Below are 18,758 nucleotides of genomic sequence, written 5' to 3' on the forward strand. Positions count from 1 at the left end.
TTTTTTTGCTGTTTGTGTGAGAGTGCCAGTTAACCAAGAACCGGTTACCTGAGATTCTACTGTATCTTAGTTTAATCTCTTAATTGCTTCATTCTATGTTTTAATGGTGTTATAAAATACTGTTCTTACATTCAAGTTGAGAGATATTTTTAAACACTAGTTGATCATATGTGTGAATGAGTGGATTTGTATGACCAGGCAGATTCCGTTTGCTATTATGTTTTACCATCGACATATAAGAACATAAGAATTGCCGCTGCTGGGTCAGACCAGTGGTCCATCGTGCCCAGCAGTCCGCTCACGCGGCGGCCCTTAGGTCAAAGACCAGTGCCCTAACTGAGACTAGCCTTACCTGCGTACGTTCTGGTTCAGCGGGAACTTGTCTAACTTTATCTTGAATCCCTGGAGGGTGTTTTCCCCTATAACAGCCTCTAGAAGAGCGTTTCAGTTTTCTACCACTCTCGGGGAGAAGAACTTCCTTAAGTTTATATCGAATCTATTCTCTTAACTTTAGAGAGTGCCCTCTCTTTCTCCCTACCTTGGAGAGGGTGAAAAACCTGTCTTTATCTACTAAGTCTATCCCCTTCATTATCTTGAATGTTTCTATCATGTCCCCTCTTATCTCCTCTTTTCAAGAGAGAAGAGGCCCAGTTTCTCTAATCTCTCACTTTATGACAACTCCTCCAGCCCCTTAACCATTTTAGTCGCTCTTCTCTGGACCCTTTTGAGTAGTACTGTGTCCTTCAAGTATGGCAACAAATTCTGGATGCAGAATTCCAGGTGGGGGCATATCATGGCGCGGTACAGTGGCATGATAACCTTCTCCGATCTGTTCGTGATCCCCTTCTTAATCATTCCAAGCATTCTGTTCACCCTTTTCGCCGCCTCCACACATTGCGCGGACGGCTTCATCGACTTGTCAAACAGTACTCCCAAGTCTCTTTCCTGAGGGGGTCTCTCCGAGTACCACATCAGACATCCTGTATTCGTGTATAAGATTTTTGTTACCGACATGTTATCACCTTACACTTATCCATGTTAAACCTCATTTGCCATGTCGCGGCCCATTTCTCAGTACTACTTGAAAAATAAAAAAAAGTCTTAATTTTCAATCTTCTTATAAACTTTTATAAGTCCACTCTCACATTATATACCGGGGTTGATATGAAGGACATTTCTCTAGTCAGATTCACTCAGAACTTCAGTTTCATTTTGGTCCAAAGTTTTCTTAGACTGTACATCAAATTCTGTCCAAGCCAATTCTACTGTACTGATGCTGCTGGTTATATAAGATTGAAGTTCTGAATAGAGGTTAAGCAACAAATCTTTGCAGTCAAAAAAACTGTCTTTTTAAATTCAGACTGGTTTTAAGGCTTAAGCACTTGTTATCAGATCATTTTTGTTGTTATTCAAAGTTTTGCATTGCCACATTTGGATTAATGCAATGCTCTATTTTGTGGCATTCCCCCAGATTTTGTTAAGGGCTTGGAGGTGGCCCAGAATTCTGTTGCTCAAGTGATTAGGGGAATGACTAAAATGGATCATGTTAAAATCCCAACTTATAAGGCTTCATTGGCTCCCTGTAGTTTGCAGAATTATTTTTAAAATATTGTTGCTAGAGTTTAAGGTCTTACATAATAATTCACCTTTGGCTGTTTCTAAACATTTGACACAGTTTACAGCTCGGATAAAATCTTTCTACAGGAAGATCTTCCCCCTAATTCACCTTTGGCTGTTTCTAAACATTTGACACAGTTTACAGCTCGGATAAAATCTTTCTACAGGAAGATCTTCCCCCTATCAATTAAAAAGACTTTCACAATGGTACCAATTAACGAGAGATGATAAAAATTTGTCCTATTTAGAGCAACTAGCAAAAACATAGATACTAGACATTGCTGAGGAGTCAAGTCAGTTGTTTGAAGATCTACTGGCACTCACTCCCATTGCAGCTTTACAAGAATTACAATACAAAATTTTACATAAAGCATATGCTACCTATCAAAAGGGAAAAAACATTAGGAATGAGGGAGCTTGAAAACTGTAACAAACGTAAAGTAACATACATAGTAGATGATGGCAGATAAAGACCCGTATGGTCCATCCAGTCTGCCCAACCTGATTCAATTTAAATTTCTTTCTTCTTATTACATTACATTGGTAATTTCTATTCCGCCATTACCTTGCGGTTCAAGGCGGATTACATTCAAACTAAAAACAAGAATTACATTCAAATTAAAAGGAATAGAATAAGCGATGACATAGAATTTTTTAAGGTAATAAACATTGGATAAAGAGTTACCAAAGGGAAGTGGAGGTCTTTAGGAGATACGAATATGGTGAAATTATGGTTTTTAGATAACATTTGATAGATAAAAGTGTTGTTAAGAGTAAGAGATTTTAAGAGTAGGTGTGGTTAGGACTGTTTCAGGGCTTTCTTGAAGAGTATAGTTTTTATTTCTTTTCTGAAAATCTTGTAGTCTGGGGTGGTTAACAGTAGGTTGGAGATTTGGTTATCCAATTTTGCAGCTTGAGTGGCTAGGAGGCCATCGTATTATCTATTTCTGGGCAAGAACCCAAAGCTCTACCCGGTAGTGTGCTTGGGTTCCAACTGTCGACATCTCCGTTAAAACCTACTCCAGCCCATCTAAACCCTCCCAGCCTTTGAAGCACTCACCAGCCATCCTCCGCCAAACGGCCATGTACTGGCCTTAGTTCAATATTTAATATTATTTTCTGATTCTAGATCTTCTGTGTTCATCCCATGTTTCTTTGAACTTAGTCACTGTTTTCCTCTCCACCACCTCTCTCGGGAGCGCATTCCAGGCATCCACCACCCTCTCTGTAAAGTACAACTTAATAACATTGTTCTTGAATCTACCACTCCTCAACCTCAAATTATGTTCTCTAGTTTTACCATTTTCCTTTCTCTGGAAAAGATTATGTTCTACGTTAATACCCTTCAAGTATTTGAACGTCTGAATCATATCTCCCCTGTCTCTCCTTTCCTCTAGGGTATACATATTCAGAGCTTCCAGTCTCTCCTCATACGTCTCCTATCATTTTTGTCGCCCTCCTCTGGAACGCTTCAAGTCTTCTTACATCCTTCGCCAGATACGGTCTCCAAAACTGAACACAATACTCCAAGTGGGGCCTTACCAATGACCTGTACAGGGGCATCAACACCTTCTTCCTTCTACTGGCTACTCCTCTCTTTATACAGCCCAGCATCCTTCTGGCAGCATCCACTGCCTTGTCACACTGTTTTTTTCATCTTTAGATCTTCGGACACTATCACCCCAAGGTCCCTCTCCCCGTCCATGCATATCAGCTTCTCTCCTCCCAGCATATACGGTTCCTTCCGATTATTAATCCCCAAATACATTACTCTGCATTGAATTTTAGTTGCCAGGCATTAGACCATTCCTCTAACTTTTGCAGATCCTTTTTCATATTTTCCACTCCCTCTTCGGTGTCTACTCTGTTACAAATCTTGGTATCATCTGCAAAAAGGCACACTTTTCCTTCTAACCCTTCAGCAATGTCACTCACAAACATATTGAACAGGATCAGCCCCAGCACCGAACCCTGAGGGACTCCACTACTCACCTTTCCTTCCTCCGAGTGACTTCCATTAACCACCACCCTCTGGCGTCTGTCTGTTTCTAACCCAGTTCACCACTTTGGGTCCTAACTTCAGCCCTTCAAGTTTGTTCAACAGCCTCCTATGAGGAACCATTTCAAAGGTTTTGCTGAAATCTAAGTAAATTACATCTAGCATATGTCCTCGATCCAGCTCTCTGGTCACCCAATTAAAAAATTAAATCAGGTTCGTTTGGCATGATTTACCTTTTGTAAAGCCATGTTGCCTCGAATCCTGTAACCCATTAGATTCAAGGAAGTACACTATCCTTTCTTTCAGCAACACTTCCATTATTTTTCCAACAACCGAAGTGAGGCTCACTGGCCTGTAGTTTCCCGCTTCATCCCTGTGACCACTTTTGTGAATAGGGACCACATCTGCTCTCCTCCAATCCCCGGGAACCACTCCCGTCTCCAGAGATTTGTTGAATAAGTCTTTAATAGAACCCGCCAGAACCTCTCTGAGCTCTCTCAGTATCCTGGGATGGATCCCGTCTGGTCCTATCGCTTTGTCCACCTTCAGTTTTTCAAGTTGCTCATAAAAACTCTCCTCCATGAATGCCGCAGAATCTACTCCATTTTCTTGTGTAACTTTGCCAGACAATCTCAGTCCTTCTCCAGGATTTTCTTCTGTGAACAAAGAACAGAAGTATTTGTTTAGCACATTTGCTTTTTCCTCATCACTCTACACATATCGGTTCCCAGCATCTTTTAGTTTAGCAATTCCATTTTTCATCTTCTTCATTTTACTAATATATCTGAAAAAATGTTTGTCTCCCTTTTTTACATTTTTAGCCATTTGTTCTTCCGCCTGTGCTTTCACCAGACGTATCTCTCTCTTGGCTTCTTTCAGTTTCACCCTGTAGTCCTTTCTGCACTCCTCTTCTTGGGTTTTTTTATATTTCACGAATGCCAACTCTTTCGCCTTTATTTTCTCTGCTACTAGTTTGGAGAACCATATCGTCTTCATTTTTCTCTTATTTTTATTGATTTTCTTCACATAAAGGTCCATAGCCATTTTTATCGCTCCTTTCAGCTTAGACCACTGTCTTTCCACTTCTCTTATGTTCTCCCATCCTAACAGCTCTTTCTTCAGATACTCTCCCATATCATTAAAGTTTGTACGTTTGAAAGCTAGGACTTTAAGTATCGTGTGGCTGCTCTCCACTTTAACCGTTATATCAAACCAAACTGTTTGATGATCGCTATTTCCCAGGTGAGCACCTACTCGAACATTAGAGATACTCTCCCCATTTGTGAGAACCAGATCCAATATTGCTTTTTCCCTCGTGGGTTCCGTCACCATTTGTCTGAGCAGAGCCTCTTGAAACGTAACCACAATCTCCCTACTTCTTTCTGATTCTGCAGATGGAACATTCCAGCCCGCATCCGGCAGGTTGAAATCTCCTAACAGCAGCACCTTCTCTTTACTTCCAAACTTTTGGATATCCACAATCAGATCCTTATCAATTTGCTGCGATTGAGTCGGAGGTCTGTAGACTACACCCACGTAGATAGAAGTTCCATCTTCTCTTTTCAGAGCGATCCATATCGCTTCCTCCTCTCCCCAGGTCTCTTGCATCAAGTATACCCTGCCATATTTCTCCACTCTTTCCTGGAATGCCCAAAGTTGACATCCTGATGGACAAAGGTTCTGGAAGGGGATAAGAGTATGCATCTAGCAGTAGTAAAGAATTAAGTAGTAGTAGAAGAAGACTCTGGAGGTGCCTGTCACCAAGGTGGACTTCATAGAACTTTTTCCAAGAATTGAAACTTTTTATAGGAGCCTTTCCAAAGCAGCTGATGAAATTAAGACTGAAATACGAGTTTTAGAGAACAGTTTCTCAAAATCAGATTCAAACTGGAGAACAGATTGAGCCATCGCTATCTTCCAAACAAATCTCAAGAAGCTGGAGAAAAATGAGGATATCACAAAGAAAACTACAGAAAAGTAGGATGATTTCAAAAATAGAGAAGATGCAATATCAAGTTTTTTGGTTTTCCAGAGCTTCATTAAGGCATGTAAGACATCATTCATACAGTCGAAGATATACATGCCTTTTGTTTACCATATACCAAAACAAATGTTTGCATTGATCGAGAATACTGGAGCCTAAGTAGGCACCAAAATTGGATGGAGGTTCCCAGATCAGTAATTGCCTGCTTCCACTATTTTTCAAGATAATCAACTGCTGTTGCAGAATATCAGAACCAAAATGTACACTATAATCCAAGAACATAAATCTGCTGAGATCTTTTATACCTAAACTTTTGAGAAATGGAGAAGCTTCTGAACTCTCACCCAACTGCTCCAAATATTACTGAATCTTTCCATTTACATTAATATTTGAGCTAAACACTAAGAACTACTGAAATTTTGGAGCTGGAAGAGTGTTTTGAGATTGTGGAGGAGTTGACAAAAACTTTGACATCCCACTCACCAGCCTCCAAAAAACAATCCTCAAAATGAAGTGTCTACTCCCAAATAGAGGAAAGTATCAGGAAGTCATCATCAATGACAACAGCTTTTCACTGATGGAGATGAGAGAAATACATACATACAAGCTGCCCTTTCATCAGGATTATATGATTGACTAGCCACTGTTGAGTTACACCTTAAGGGCACAGGGCTCTCTGGCCTCCAGAATGCCTGCAGGTTTCATCAAGTTTGAGCTATTGGTTGGACTGTATCTTTGCCATTCTCCATGGACAAGCAGGATAGACATCCACACATATGGGCGACATCTGTGCCGAGCACCTAAATGAGTCTGTTCGAACGTTCCAATCTTGTCAGTTATTTTTCAACCGCCACAGCGGTCAGAAGCTAGAACGTCCTTGTCTTTATATTTCGTCTTTATTTTCATTATGGGAAAAAGAAAATGGGGCTTAAGTGTTGTTCTACTTGCTCAGCGAAGATGTCGCTAACAACCTGCTTAAAATGTTTGGGCTCCAGTCACAACTCTTTCAACTGTTCCTCTTGTGCCAGTCTCACTAAGAGGTCCCTCAATTTGAGGGAGGAGAAGCTTAAACTTTTACTTCATGAAGCTTCTTATGCCCATACCAGTGACATTTTGACTATTCAGCCTGCTCCATCTTTAGCAGATTTACATCCAACCAATATTAAACCGGCATTAGTGGCTGTAAAGCTCCCCCCTGCTGCCCAAATTGCTGAGTTTTCAGTTTCAAAGCCGGAGTCCTTGCTGCTTAAAAAGGCAAGACTTGAATTAAATGAAACTGCCTCCTCTTCACTTTCCTCGGTACCGGTGGCTGTGGATAATTGTTCACTTCCCCATAGGAAGTCCTCCAATAGTGCTAGATGCTCTCATGCATCTTCAGGTCATTCAACGTCAACACACTGACGTTGATTTCCATCATCTCAATGTTGGCATTCAGAACAGGAGCATCGATGCCGCTATTCTGAAGTTTCCCTTAATAAATCTTCTGCATCTTCTCAGTGCCGGCACTGCAGCTCTCATCAGCATCACAGTTCCTCCACCTCCCGGTACCAACGCTCTTCACCTGATCCCTCCTCTACTTTGACGTCAAGTCACCATGATTCTCCACCAAAACTAGAAGTCTCATCTTGGAACCCAGCACATACTGGAAAGAGTACATATCCTACTATTGCTTCTATATCTTTAGTGCCTTTGCTGATATCTAGCTCAGGATTCCCACCTTTCTCCTTCTCCTCCTAAGAAGAAATGCCTCAGTAAGCAAAAGTAAATATAAATGCTCCACTTGATAATTCTAAGAGCACTATCTCAACGGAAGAAAAAGCCTCAGGTATTATTTTGGCAGAGCATGAATGCTCAAACCTCCTCCACCCAAATTAACCAAAAAACTTTCAAAGAGAATGTGCTGTTACCACTACTCTTTAATGCAGGACTGAGATAGCTAGCTGCTAATTTATATTGTGAAGGTATAAGTGATACAATGTTTTAGCCAACATTTCATGGTAAACAACCGTTTCTTCAGACCAATCCAGGATCCAATCCATTTCTGAGAAGACCAATCCAGGATGGCTTAGGCTGAGCTAACCAATCAGCGAAGAGCAGCCAACGTCCTCCATGTACATGACGTGGAGCAGATTGATTGGCGAAGTTCTCGTTCAAATTAAGTAAGAGAATACCACTATAGCAACAGGACGCTGGTGAAAGTGAGAAAGCAAGCAACGTAGTAAGTATTACAGCTAGATATATTCATTAGACATCATGATACTATAAGGAGATACATAAAACAATTGTATGTATGTTTTCACAGATGTGTGTGGGAATTGACAAAACCCTGAAGAAACGGTTGTTTACCGTGAAACATTGTATCACTTATACCTTCACAATATATATTAGCAGCTAGCTATCTCAGACCTGCATTGAAGAATAGTGGTAACAGCACATTCTCTTTGGAAGTTTATTGGCTGATGATGTGGGTGGAGGAGGTTTCAGCATTCATGCTCTGCCAAAATAATACCTGAGGCTTTTTCTTCCGTTGAAATAGTGCTCTTAGAATTATCAAGTGGAGCATTTATATTTACTATTATTTATATTAGATCACTGTCCGCGTTTCTCAACAAATCATCACTAAATATCTTAATACATTCCCTAGTCATTTCTAAAATTGACTATTGCAACGCCCTATACAAAGGGGCTACCTTAAAAGAAATGCGTAGACTACAAATTCTCCAAAATACCGCAATAAAAATAATCATGAAAAGAAAAAAATTTGATCATGTAACTCCATTGTTAAAGGAAAATCACTGGTTACCGGTAAATCATACAATTGCTTACAAAATAGCTTTACTCACACATAAAATATTAGTAAATAAAGCCCCAGCATTCTTAGAAAGATTTCTAATACCATACATCCCTGTAAAATCTTTGTTAGTAATTCCCTCATTAAAATTCATTTATTCAAGGAGGGATATGATCTTTTCTGTCACAGCTTCTCAAATTTGGAACTCGCTTCCATTAAACATAAGAAAAGAAAAATTACTTAACAAGTTCAAAGGCCTACTAAAAAGTTGGCTGTTTAAAGATGCTTTTAACTGATTCATTTAAAATCATATGACCTCATTCTGGACTTTAAACTGGACAAGAAACACTGTCAAGTAGAAATTAAGTAGGTAACGTTCCCTAACCTTTTGTTTCCTTACCCATCCTTTTTCATTTATTTTGGAATTATATTTAAATCCAATTTTTTTAGCCCCTCACCCTCTCTCTTGTATTTCATGTTATAATTGTTTTTAATGTCCTGTTTGTTGGATTTTTTATTTTTTCTATTTTTAATTTTTGTAAATCGCATTGGATTTGGATATTGCGATCATATCAAATAGTTTAAATAAACTTGAAACTTGATATTACCTACTTCCATCTTTTTAAATAGCTCAGTAAGCAAAAGCACATTTCTCCTTCATCACAATATATTCCTATTCCTACTAAGGTTCTGACGCCTCCACAACCTCATCCTATATTTACTGAATTATGGAGACAATTTTTAGCTTCTAACTATGGCTTACAATCAATGCACAATAACAATGCTCTAACTTTAGAGCCAACTCCTACTTTCAATTTAACAAACTATACCACATGTGGATAACCATAATCAAAAGAAACGTCTAAGTGGGATTTGGATGTAGGATGATAGCCATCCAAAGTCGGCAGTGGTAAAATGTCCATTCTCAAAAAGTACATCTAAAATTTTTTTTTTTTCAAAAATTGTCTATCTATATGTCTAGGCATTTGATTGTCCAGACCACCACCGTGTCTATCTTTATACCACATTCTCAACCAAAAATTTGTCCAAGTTCCAAATGCCCAGAACAAGACCTTTTGGATGTGGGAGGGGCCAGCATTGTGATGAATTGGCCACCCAAACATAGCAACAGAGTAGTGGGCACCTTACAGGGCACTGCTGTGACCTTCACAAAAGGGGTACATCATAAACATCTCACCAGAACGCCCTTATAAGTTATGGTGAACCCCCCCAACCCCCCAAAACCCACTATACCCACCTGTCTACAACCCCAATAGCCTTTATGGCTGCAGGTGGCACCTATATGGCAGTACAGTGAGTTTTGGGTTTTTTTGATGGGCTCACATTTTCCACCATGAATGTAGTGGTTAAAATGGCTTATGAGCCTGGGTTCTTCTCTCTATGGTTCACTAGCCCACCCCCCAGATTACTTAAGCCACCTCTGTGCAACTCTACTAGGCTTTCCTACACCAGATGCTGATGTTCCAGAGACAGGTATGTACATTTTTATGCTGAACTTTGTGGGGGTGCAATGGGGGTCAGTGATCACGGGGGGGAATGTGTAGGGGTCTTTACTTTGTCTCTACAGTGGTTATCTGGTCACTTTCAATACCTTTTGGACACTTATACCTGTCTTTACATTGTCTAACTCACAACATATAAGTTTCGCTTAGGCAGTCTCGTCAAACATTCGATTATCCCTTCAAGACAACTAAATCTAGGTCGGCCCACATCCTGCTCTAACCACTCCTCCAAAAATGCCCTCTCAGTTCTGGGCACATAGCGGGATTCAGAGGCCTAAAATGTCCCTGGATATGTCCAAAAAGCCATTTCAATTATCAACACTTGGATGACCTGTCTTTTAGATTTCTCAAGTGCCAACTTGAGCGGGTTTATAGACGTATTTAAGTTTTGATATGAGCTCCTTAATGTTCACCATTCAGAAGCAGTACAATCAACACCTCCTTTATCTTCTATACAACCTTCACTACAAGTTCCAGATCCACCACTCCTACTATTCATCCGCTGTCTAACGCAACTTCCTCTGCTTCAGTTCCTCCTACCTCTCAGCAGGGCACTTCTCCTGTCTGAACGCCCTTTACCTGGGATTTTTTCAGATCTATCTCCCCCCAATTCTTGAGCATTTGGATCTTCCTGAAGATGTTTCTTATCCCATTTTTCTTCAAAAGATGACCAAACAATTTTCTTTGGCTACTTCAGATAAACCAAATCCACGTGATAAATATTTGAAAGCTCTGAAGTATCTTGAATTTCCTAAAGCGCTGATAGTATTACCTATCCATGAGCATTTTCTTGATCAGCAAACAGCTATTTGGCAGGAGCCTTTGTCCACTCCCTATACAGGGAGAGGTCCTGAGACTAAGGGTTGCTTTTATGAAGGTGCGCTAGGGCCTTAACGCGCGGAACAGTGCATTAAATTTCCGTGTGCGCTAGCCGCTACTGCCTCCTTTTAAGCAGGCGGTAGATTTTCGGCTAGCTCGCACTAATTCGGTGCGTGTGATAAAACCACTAGCGCACCTTCTAAAAGGAGCCCTAAGTTCAAAGTCTAGCACGTCTTGGGACATAATAAATTGCAGCTCTCCCATCAACATTCTATAACTGTAGCATCTACTTGTACTTAAACTAAACTAAACTAAACCTTAAGCTTATATACTGCATCTTCTCTATAAGGATGGAGCTCGACACGGTTTACAAGAGTTTAAGAAAGGAAAATATAAGAATTAGTGGTTATATAGAGAGTAGTGGAAATTACATTTTTGAAAAAAGCAATTTTTCAGATGTTTTCAAAATAATTGGAAAGAGTCCAAATTACGCAGCTGGACAGGAAAGTTATTCCAAAGCTCAGTAATTTTAAAGTAGAGATATTTCCCTAATTTTCCGATATAGATAATGCCTTTTAATGAGGGGAAAGATAATTTAAGCTTAAGGATAGATCTGGTAATATCAGGTCTCACAGAGTTCCAGGATAGATGAATTAAAGAGGGAAGAGTGCCATGCAAGATCTTAAATGATAGGCAGGCACATTTAAAGTAAGCCCTAGAGAGCCAGTGAAGTTTTAACAAAAGTGGGGAAACATGATCATATTTGCTTTTTGCAAAGATCAACCTGGCTGCAGTATTCTGGATCTGTTGAAGTCTTTGAAGACTTTTCTTGGTTAGACTTAGATAGATCGAATTACAATAATCCAACCTCGAAAGAATGATTGATTGTATGAGGACAACAAAGTGTTGTTGGTGAAAGCAGGATCTCACTTTTCTCCGTATATGGAGACTAAAGAAGTATTTTTTTACCAGAGAATTAAGATTGAATGAAAGTGTTGAGTCTATAATGACATCCAGAACTTTACTTGAGAATTCAATCTGCAGTGAAAGTCCAGATGGCAATAAAATGGACGAAGGTAGTTGATCTAGTTTAGGGCCAAGCCATAGTAGTTTGGTTTTGGACTCATTCAGCTTCATTTGCACAGTAAGGGCCCAAGATTGAAGTTTCATTATGCATGTTATTATATTTTAGCGAGATTTGAATCTTTCTCAAGAAGAACCAAGATGTCATCTGCATATGTGTATAATGTTTCAAAGGGGGATAGATGGAAAAGTTTTAAAGTAGACATATAGATGTTGAAGAGGATAGGGGATAGAGGTGATCTCTAAACTAAACTAAACTAAACTAAGCCTTAAGTTTATATACCGCGTCATCTTCACAGAAGTGGAGCTCGACACGGTTTACAGGAATTAAAAACAGAGAAAGGAACTCCAATGGAAGGAAGGAGGGTTTGGTAAATAGGAAGGTGAGGGGGGAAGGGAGGGGGAAGTTACATTTTGGCGTAAAGCCAGGTTTTCAGATGTTTTCTGAAGTGTTGGAGGGAGGTCGAACACCGGAGATGGGCAGTAAAGCTGTTCCATAGCTCGGTGATCCTAAAGAGGAGGGATGTTCCGAGTTTTCCTGTATGAGAGATGCCATTTAGAGAAGGGAAGGATAGTTTGAATTTCTGAGTGGATCTGGTGGAATGAGTGTTCGAGAGCCAAGATAAAGGAAAGAGGGGAGGAAGGATGCCGTGAAGAGATTTGAAGGTAAGACAGGCGCATTTGTAACGAACCCTGAGGAAGACTGGGAGCCAGTGAAGCTTAGATAGAAGCGGGGAGACATGGTCGAATTTGCCTTTTGTGAAGATTAGTTTGGCTGCGGTGTTCTGAATCCGTTGGAGTCTGATAAGATTTTTCTTTGTTAGGCTTAGGTAGATGGAATTGCAGTAGTCAAGTCTGGAGAGAATGATGGATTGGACAAGGACAGCAAAATGATGCTGGTGAAAGCAGGATCTGATTTTCCTTAACATATGAAGATTGAAAAAGCATTTTTTTACTAGGGAGTTGATGTGGTCGTTAAAGGACAATGTAGAGTCAATGGTGATTCCCAGAACTTTGCTAGAGTGCTCAAGCTGTAGATTGGAGCCCGAGGAAAGAGGGATGGAGGAGGGTAGATGGTCCAATTTTGGGCCAAGCCAGAGAAGTTTTGTTTTGGTCTCATTTAGTTTCATCTGAACGGAGAGAGCCCAGGATTGGAGATTAGTTATGCAGGTTGAGATGTTTTCAGAGAGGTTGGTGAGGTTCGAGTCAGTTTCGAGAAGGACAAGGATGTCGTCGGCGTAGGTGTAGAGTGTCGCAGTGGTAGAAAGTTGGAGGAGTTTTAGGGAGGACATATAGACATTGAAAAGAATCGGGGATAGAGGTGAACCCTGGGGGACTCCGCAGAGCGGTTTCCAAGGAGCGGATGAGGTGCCATTCATGTTGACGAAGTAGGAGCGGGAGCGCAAGAATTTTGAGAACCAATCTAGGACTGTGGAGTTTATGCCAATATCGGAAAGTTGGAGGATTAGAATGTCGTGGTGGACAATGTCGAAAGCAGCAGAGAGGTCGAATTGAAGAAGGACCGCGAACTTGTTGCAGGCGTGGAGTAGTTGGACCTTTGAAATTAAAGAGGATAAAAGAGATTCAGTGCTATAGTTGGGTCTGAATCCATGTTGGAAGGGTAGGAGAATGGAGAATCTCTCAAGGTAGGATGAGAGTTGGGTGGCTATGATGGATTCCAGCATTTTGGTCAGGAGTGGAATGTTGGCTATTGGGCGATAGCTGGAAGGGGTGGAGGGGTTCAGATCAGCTTTTTTCAAGAGAGGGGATAGGGAAATGTGTCCCATTTTGGTCGAAAATAGGCCTGAGAGCAGGGCGGAGTTTAAGAGTTTGGTGAGAGATGAGATGGCCTGTGCTGGAATGTTCTCATATAAGTAGGAGGGGAAAGGATCCAAGGTGCAGTTGCAAGATTTTAGCTTGAGGCAAAGTTTAGAGACTTGGGAGTCGGAAACGGGCTCAAAGGCAGTCCAGGATCTATCGGCTGGGATATGGTTGGCCTCGTTTAGGTTAGGGGTGGAGGTAGTAAGCACCAGAGAGTTGTAGGCAGGGGTTGGGGGAAAGGAGCATCGAAGGGTGGTTACTTTTTCATTGAAGAATGCTGCTAGGTCATTAGCAGATGGAGAGGAGGGGAATGAGGAGGAGTCGTGTTTAGAGGATATGGAACGCCAGATATTGAACAAGGTGTTACTTTGGTTGTTGGAGCTGCAGATTTTGTTGCCGTAGTAGTTCTTCCTAGATTTTTTTAATTCGGTGTTGTAGATCTTAATGGAAGTCCTCCAGGACTGTCTATCGGTGGGGGATTTTGATTTTTTCCATTTTCGTTCTAGTGTACGACATTTCTGCTTTAGATGTCTGTGGAGGGGAAGGTACCAGGGGGCTTTGCGGGTGTAGGAGACCGTTTTAGTGGAAAGTGGAGCAAGGGAGTGGTAGGTGGTCTCAGAGAGGGTGATCCAGTTGTGCCAGTTGGATTCGGGGTTAGGAGCTTTGGGGATGGTGGGGATTAGGTTGAGGAATTTGGCCCAGAACAATTCGCTCGCAATTTTTTTCCGGAAGGTAATAGGATTGGGGGGACGAGGGGGGGGTTCGATGCGGGACATGAAAATGGGGAGGCAGAAAGCCCCTAGGAAGTGGTCGGACCAGGGAACGGGTTCCCAGCGAGTGTCGTCGATCGAAGTTTTGTATTCAGTGAGGTCAATGAAGCTGATGATGTCTAATGCATGCCCTTTTTCATGGGTTGGGGAGGGGGCTGAGGGGGGGAAGCCTAAAGAGGTGAGGAAGATGGTGAGATCAGATGCATCTTTGTTGGTAGTGTCGTTTAAGTGAAGATTAATATCCCCAATGATTAGTAATCTTTGGAATCTGAGGAAGGCGTTTGTAATGGTCTCAAGGACAAGGTCGGAGGATTTGTTCCAGGGGGACGAGGGTGGGCGATATAGAAGTAGGATACCTAGTGGGTGCGGGTGAAGCTCATCGTTGACAGAGGCTAGCATGTATTCTAGGGGAGCCTGGCTACCCTTATCAAGGAGCTGGACGTCGAGGAATGATTTATGGAGGATTGCCAGACCACCTCCTTTCCGGTTAAGTCTGGGGGAGAAGAGGCCTTGGTATCCGTGGGAGCAGAGTTCATTTTGAGAGAAGAAGTCGTCTTTTGCGATCCAAGTTTCGGTGATGAATAAGAAACCGGGATTGAGATCTTCAAGAAGGTCCTTCAGAATTTGGGTTTTGTTGCATGCGGATCTGGCATTGCAGTATAGAGATGGGACTGGGGTGAGGGAGTCTGTGGTGGGGTTGGGAGGGTTGGCAGGGGGGATGGGCTTTAGGGAGGCGAGATTGATTCTTCGGGGGTTTTTTTTTGGAGGGGTAGGTTCTGCTGCGCAAAAGCGTGGGGATTTTGTCACCAGGGTGGAAAGGACTGACAGAGATGGGGTTCAGCAAGTAAGGGGGTGGGGGGTTCAGGCAGAGGGAGATGTTGGAGGATGAGCAGATAAGGAGAAGAAGGATCCATAGGTGTGGCTTCATGGTGGGGGTTTTGAGGGTCTTCGGGGATGGGGAGGCGAGAGTAGCGGAAGGTTTGTAATTGAGGAGGGCGGGATGATTGGGTGGGACTGAAACAGTTGAAAAGAATCAGGTGGGCTTAGTAGTTGGGCTAGGATGTAAACAGTTGGGAGGGATCGGGAGGTCCTAAGCAAGGGATGGACAGTTGAAATAAAATTTGGAGATCAATTAGTAAACTAAAGCAATTAAGTGTAATCAATTGAGTGGCAAAGCATAAAACAGTTGAAGAAAACAGGTAATCCTTGGCGGATTTAAACAGTGTACAGAGTTAGGCTTAAGTAGTGATTGTGGACTAGGGTAGGATGAAGCTTGACAGATGTGGTGAGACTTGATAGGAATAAGATCTCTGTGGGACTCCGCAGAGACTTCCAAGAAGATGACATGGTACCATTCATATTAACAGTATATGAGCGAGATCGTAGGAATTTTGAGAACCAGTCTAAGTCTGTAGAATCAATGCCTATCTCAGAAAGTTGGTAGATCAAGATATCATGTTGAACGACGTCAAAGGCCGCAGATAGATCAAATTGTAATAGGACTGCGAACTTGTTACGTGAATATAGTTGCTGAACCTTTGAAATTAGTGAGACCAATAGAGATTCGGTACTGAAATTGGGTCTGAAACCATATTGGCAAGGTAGAAGAATGGAGAATCTCTCTAAGTATGATGACAGCTGAGCAGATATGATAGACTAACATTTTCGTCAGGAGAGGAATATTCGCTATGGGTCGATAACTGGATAGTGAGGATGGGTCTAGATCAGTTTTTTTCAGTAGTGGGGTCAGAGCAATGTGGCTCTAATACTCCACCTGGAAAGGACAACAAACTGTTTGTTACAGTTGCTAAGAAGATTTTTCAGAATTCAATGTTGTCCGTGTTGGGTCCACAGCTCCCAACGGTTTGGGTCCTAGATATATTTTATGTGGATTATGAATTTGTATATTTCTTAATGAAGCCTGCATCCTGAACATCACCATCTCCACAGAGTTTTTTGTTTTTTTTTTTAATAGTAGGACAGTCATACAGGACAGTTCAACGAATTTTGTTTGACGAATTGAACATGAGATGCATTTCTGCAAAATTTGTACAAGACTGCTAACCGGTGAACAGAAGGCCCATCGCGTTTGTCTGTTCAAAACTCAAACAACAAGTCAAAGACGACCCCAACTTTATCTCCCGTATCATAACTGGTGATGAATTATGGGCTTACGGTTATGATCCAGAGACTAAGCAGCAGTCGTTGCAGTGGAAGTTGCCACAATCAACGTGGCCGAAAAAAGCACATCAAATGCGCAGTTGAGGTTGATCTTTTTTTTTACATTCATGGGTTTGTTCACAAGGAATTCTTACCTCCCGATCAAACCATCAATGGTCAGTTTTACTGTGAGGTTTTGAAATGGTTGAGCGAGAGTGTTCGGCGTAAACACTAAGACAAGTGAAAAAACAAAAATCGGTTGCTCCACCATGACAACGCGCCCATTTACACATCACTCATTCGACAATTCCTGACTTCCAGAAACATTACAGTGATTATGCACACTCCCTATTCGCCTGACCTTGCCCCCTGCAATTTTTTCCTATTTCCTAAAATAAAATTATGCAGAAACCGGTCTCATCTTCTACTGAAAGAAGCGGAGAGTAGTGAGCTCATAAATTTGAAATTCAAGTAAGAGATATATGACCTTGTCCTAATTAAAGGAAGGAATAGGGATAAAAGAGCTACCATAATCTGGTTGCGAATAGTGGAGAAGTACAGCAAGAAAAAATACGTGTACTAATAAAAGTAAACTGTAGAATGATCAAAGGCTTTACCAGAACTGTGGTCTTTAACTGTAATGACAGGTAAATTGTGCAACACCCTTTTGGTCTTTTCATTACTTGAAGATGGATAGTCATGCATGGTGAAGGATCTTGCTAAGGCCAAGTTGCATATGTAGAAATGTGCTTGACACTATAAAGAATAGGACTTTGGTGGATAGATTTGAGAGGGTGACCCTATTATTGAGAACAATAGTTAAAGATTACTTTTCATTATCTCAGAACTTTTTCCCCAACTTTACTACCCCTTTCCTTTATTACCATAAACAGTTACACACTCCATCTCTCTTGTGCCTCATTAATCAGTTGGGAATAATGTCTGATAAAACATACTTAGCTTCTTACATCTAACAGATGTCCAGTCTGCATGGACCACACATACACATCAAAAGCATCCTGGGATCCAGCACATACAATCTCACCACTGAAGTCTACAGCAAGGCAGGAGAACTGCACTAGACGCTGAGCAGTGAAGGTACGGAAATTCCGATACCTAGAATGGGCAAGAGGGAAAAAAAACTCTTAAAATTATGCTAAAAAGGTAAAGAAATGTTAAATACACCTGTTGCTGATTCTAGAATTTAAACAGAGACCTCCTCACTTTGCATAACAATTTGAGAATCTGTTTTACTGAAATGCATATTTATTTATTTTTATTTAATTAATTTTCTATCCTGTTCTTCCTAAAGAGCTCAGAATGGGTTACAGGTTAACATACATAATATACAGAAAGCTGAAAAGTACATACTACTTAGTACTGAGACAGTATTAATAGCAGTAGTGGATGCGTTAAGATCAATTTATTGATGGAGGAGATTTGGCCTTAGTAGTTTCTCTGGATCTAACTTTGGCCTTTGACAGTGTATCCAGGCAATAGTGGGAGGTGAAAGTATGAACCGAAGACCACGTGGCAGCCTTGCAGATATCCTCAATGGGCGTGGACCTGAGGAAAGCTACCAAAGCTGCCATCGCTCGGACTTTATGTCCCGTAACTCGACCATGCAGCGCGAGACCAGCCTGAGCGTAGCAGAAAGAAATGCAAGCAGCCAACCAGTTGGACAAGATGCGCTTGGAAACTGGGCGTCCCAACCTATTAGGGTCGAAGGACAAAAACAATTGTGGAACTGTCCGATGAGACTGAGTGCGTTTAAGATAAAAAGCCAACGCCCTCTTGCAGTCAAGAGTGTGGAGCGCCACCTCTCCAGGATGAGAGTGGGGCTTGGGAAAGAACACAGGCAGAACAATGGGCTGGTTGATATGAAAATCAGATACCACCTTAGGCAAAAACTTAGGGTGAGTGTGGAGAACCACCTTGTCATGATGGAATACCGTGAAAGGTGGGTCCGCCACCAAAGCCTTCAGCTCGCTAACCCTCCGAGCAGAAGTGAGGGCGAGTAGGAAGATCACTTTCCAAGTGAGAAACTTAAGATGACACTTATCCATAGGCTCAAATGGGGGTTTCATCAGTTGAGCCAGAACCACATTAAGATCCCAAACCACAGGAGGCGGTTTGAGGGGGGGGTTGAACATTCAAAAGACCCTTCATGAAACGAGAAACCAAGGGATGG

General features: G+C 41.6%; 1 protein-coding gene across 1 annotated transcript in view; it reads right to left on the reverse strand.

Annotated features, from left to right (window-relative positions):
* PWP2 (PWP2 small subunit processome component) overlaps positions 1-18,758 on the reverse strand; it is a 360,035-nt gene that overhangs the window by 99,126 nt on the left and 242,151 nt on the right. The window contains exon 12 of the mRNA XM_033941702.1: positions 17,536-17,683. Within this exon, the coding sequence (XP_033797593.1) occupies positions 17,536-17,683 (148 nt within the window). The remainder of the gene's footprint in view (positions 1-17,535; positions 17,684-18,758) is intronic.

Source organism: Geotrypetes seraphini, chromosome 4, assembly GCF_902459505.1.
Source record: "Geotrypetes seraphini chromosome 4, aGeoSer1.1, whole genome shotgun sequence".
NCBI classification, from domain to species: domain Eukaryota; kingdom Metazoa; phylum Chordata; class Amphibia; order Gymnophiona; family Dermophiidae; genus Geotrypetes; species Geotrypetes seraphini.